The sequence below is a fragment of the Salmo salar genome, chromosome 13 (assembly GCF_965601325.2).
Source record: "Salmo salar chromosome 13, fSalSal1, whole genome shotgun sequence".
NCBI classification, from domain to species: Eukaryota; Metazoa; Chordata; class Actinopteri; order Salmoniformes; family Salmonidae; genus Salmo; species Salmo salar.
Genome location: NC_138303.1, coordinates 53,585,349 through 53,588,732, shown reverse-complemented (window position 1 = coordinate 53,588,732; position 3,384 = coordinate 53,585,349). Strand labels below are relative to the sequence as shown.

Below are 3,384 nucleotides of genomic sequence, written 5' to 3'. Positions count from 1 at the left end.
AAACAGCTGGGAGCAGGTCTCGAACCCTCGACCTTCTAGCCCGAAGTCCAACGCGCAGCAGCCAGCCAGAGAGCCAGCCAGTTATCCATGACTAATAGATCATTGACTTGCTACAATGGCATTTATCAACCACAGAAGCGTTTACAATTGTTGGGATCATTTCATATCACAATATTACAATGTATTTTCCCCAAATTATAATTCACTGCGTGTTATGACAAGGCATAGAACTTGAAATGACGCGCGGTGTGTACGTTAGCCCTAGCTATTGGTGAAACTGTGACTGTTGGATTTGCTCAATCTGTCCCCACTGTATACAGGCAATACGTGATACCACCGCGACAGGAGCTGTAAGACATGGCGCGTTTGGTTGCGGTTTGCAGGGACGGGGAAGAGGACATCCCTTTCCTCGCAAGACAGATTCCCCTGTACATCGATGACACTCTTACAGTAAGAAAGTGCAGTGTTTCCATCTCCCATATGGTGCTCAAGTTGTTTAAAGGCTTTTACAATCAGGCACTCTTCTGAACCTAGCTTGCTACCTATGTCGACCACGAAACACGGTTGCGAACGAGAGACCGAGAGGACTAGCTAGGCCTCTCCAACAACTAGCGCCAGCAGCTAGCCGGATCCACCAACCGGCTTTCTAGCTAGCTAGGGATGTTCTAGCTGTCACGTATTTCCAATGACACCTTGATGTAGGTTAACCAATGCATTTTTCCATTACATTTCTGAGCTGTTAGGCTGGCCTAACTGACCAGTTAACTAACCGGCAAGCTAATCATGACCGCAAACTGGATGTGGTTGCTGGGTGGCTAGCCTAAATGGTTATAATTTGAGCAGTGGTAGTATATTAGATACTGGGCTTGGACCTATGTTGGCGATGCAGACACTGTATGGACAGGTTAATGTTGGAAGAGCTTTACTTAATGCTGGAACAGCTTTACTTCCTCTACTTTACATAGTGTAGAATTTCCCAGTTGTGTTGTGGAATACTTGTGCTGATGACACTTTCAATGTATGTCCTCTTGTTATTACAGATGGTGATGGAGTTTACTGACAATGTCATGAACCTTGACAGTCACCAGATCAACAGCTCTGAGATGAAGCAGTTTGTTGAGGTGAGTGAGTACTGTCAACATCCTAGTCATGAGGAAGGAAGAAGATTTGTGTGTATTAGGGACGTTACCCATTAACCGTTAGTCGGTTAGCCACTGAAAACACATTTGACCGGTCATTCTTAATTTAATTTATCTCCAGAGTGGCGCTGCGGTCTAAGGCACTGCATCTCAGTGCTAGAGGCGTCACTACAGACCCTGGTTCGATTCCAGGCTGTATCACAACCGGCCGTGATTGGGAGTCCCATAGGGCTGCGCACAATTGGCCCAGAGTCGTCCGAGTTAGTGTTTGGCCGGGGTAGAACGTCATTGTAAATAAGAATTTTTTTCTTAACTGACTTCCATAGTTAAATAAAGGTTAACATTTTTTATTTTTTTTTGCATAATTAGGTGGAATTAAATTGCAGTGTGTTTCGTTAGTCGTCATGCATCTTATTAACCAAAATGTAATTTTTTTTGTTTTTTAAACAACTAATTGACATATGTCAGTTAAATTATTTGAATTCCATTTTGTTCGTTGTTTCTTCTTCTGTGCACTCAATGTGCTCATTGATAGTTTCTCTAGAGATAAATCAGGTCCAGCCTGAACTGTGTGATGTACTAGGGAGTTTCCAAAAGGCCAATATTCTACATAGTTTAGTGCTTAAAACGTGGTTATTAACTAGAATGACCATAATCCATTGCGCATCTACTTATCCGGTCTGTGTTTCTTTTATGCCTCCTACGGAAGAGGCAGAAGAATGCACGATTGTGAGGGTATCTAGAAAGCAGCTTTTGCTTTGCAATGTATCTCTATCTGAAAATACATGATCTAAGTGATTGATAGTTGGAATTGAGCAGTCATTAAAGGTATGCCTTATTTACTTTGAAAAACTACAAAATAGTGATTTTGTTAGACAGCATATGCAGGAGCTCTATAGAGATGAGATGGTGACTTGGAATGAAATAATGGTAATCAAAAAAAAAAAATGCTCAGACTGATGCTGATAGAATGTAGCTGAACTTTAATGATACTTTCAATTATATAGATATATGCTGAACTCCATCATGTTTGACAAATATAATGTAGGATAACTAATATTAACGTCTAAAGCAGGGTTTCCGTTAGGAACATGTGGACCCGGACATTTGACCAACATTTACCGGACCCGTATGCATTGGGTGCGTAACCTAATTAGGGCATCCACCCATGGTGCTCAGAATGAGAAATCACATTTTGAATATGGTCATTCATATTAACAGAACATGCAAGTTGAGGATGCAATGATGTGCGGTCCTTAACGATTTCTGATGTGCACTTTGAACATGTTCGAATAACTGTCCACATTTTACTTTTCCTCAGCCAGCAAGTTGAGTAACAAACAGCAAAATCACTAGCCTATGTCAATCTGCTATAGTCAAAGTTTAGGCTACCTATTCTATTGGTCAGCTTGTCAAAAGAAATATCCTATTCCAAACAGACTCTGGGACAGTTGTGGGACGATCGATTCCAAATTCATACAACCAGTAGGCCTAGGCTACGTAAAAAAATATGTTTAAAAGCAAGGAGTCTGATGCAACGTTTATCTTAAAATGTTGAACTATTATTTATTTACATTATAAGCGCACAAGGCAGTAGTCTATGTGCAAATGTTCGTTCCATAATGCAGTTAGTGAAAAACTCCATTGTCGAAAGGGCACTGCATATGTGAGTGGTTTCATGTGACAGATGACAATATCAGTTAGAAATTTAGAAAGAGGAGATCTAATAGGCTACTTTGACACAAAGACATGCCTAATAATATGTATTAAAACTTTAATGTTTAAAACAATAAAGTATGTTTTCAAAGTGATTACTGGCTCCAGCTCATTGCAAAGTGGTGTGTGATGCGCTGATGAAGCCTGCCTTCATTTGCTGTTTGATGCTGCGTTCAAAACAGCTGCAAACTCGGAAATCATCGACTTCAGTGCAGAACTGGGACAAAATGAGCTCCAACTGGGAAAAATAATTTTGAACTGTCATCCAACGCAGAATTCCAACTCGGGAATTTAGGCCTCTTTCTAGAGCTCATATTTTCCGATTGGAAGATCTCTGACGTCATGATTTGTCCTCGTTAGGAGAAATTCCTGAGTTCCCAGTTGTCTTGAAAGTGCCACAAGATGCTGCTCTAGCAGCAGCTCTTGCGATCTCTAACAAATTTTCCACACAAAGGCTCTCTGTATCAGTATGCTGTACACGTGTGATAAATAAGATGCATAATGAATATACTGTACACACGCCAATTTA

At 40.8% G+C, this 3,384-nt stretch overlaps 1 protein-coding gene across 1 annotated transcript; it reads left to right on the top strand.

Annotated features, from left to right (window-relative positions):
• Positions 1-343: 343 nt before the first annotated feature.
• On the top strand, positions 344-2,075 carry ggnb2 (Gametogenetin-binding protein 2). The gene is given in 2 exon segments (NM_001146450.1): positions 344-450; positions 1,041-2,075. Coding segments are annotated over 2 exon segments (249 nt in total). The 5' UTR covers positions 344-357; the 3' UTR covers positions 1,197-2,075.
• The last annotated feature ends 1,309 nt before the right edge of the window (positions 2,076-3,384 follow it).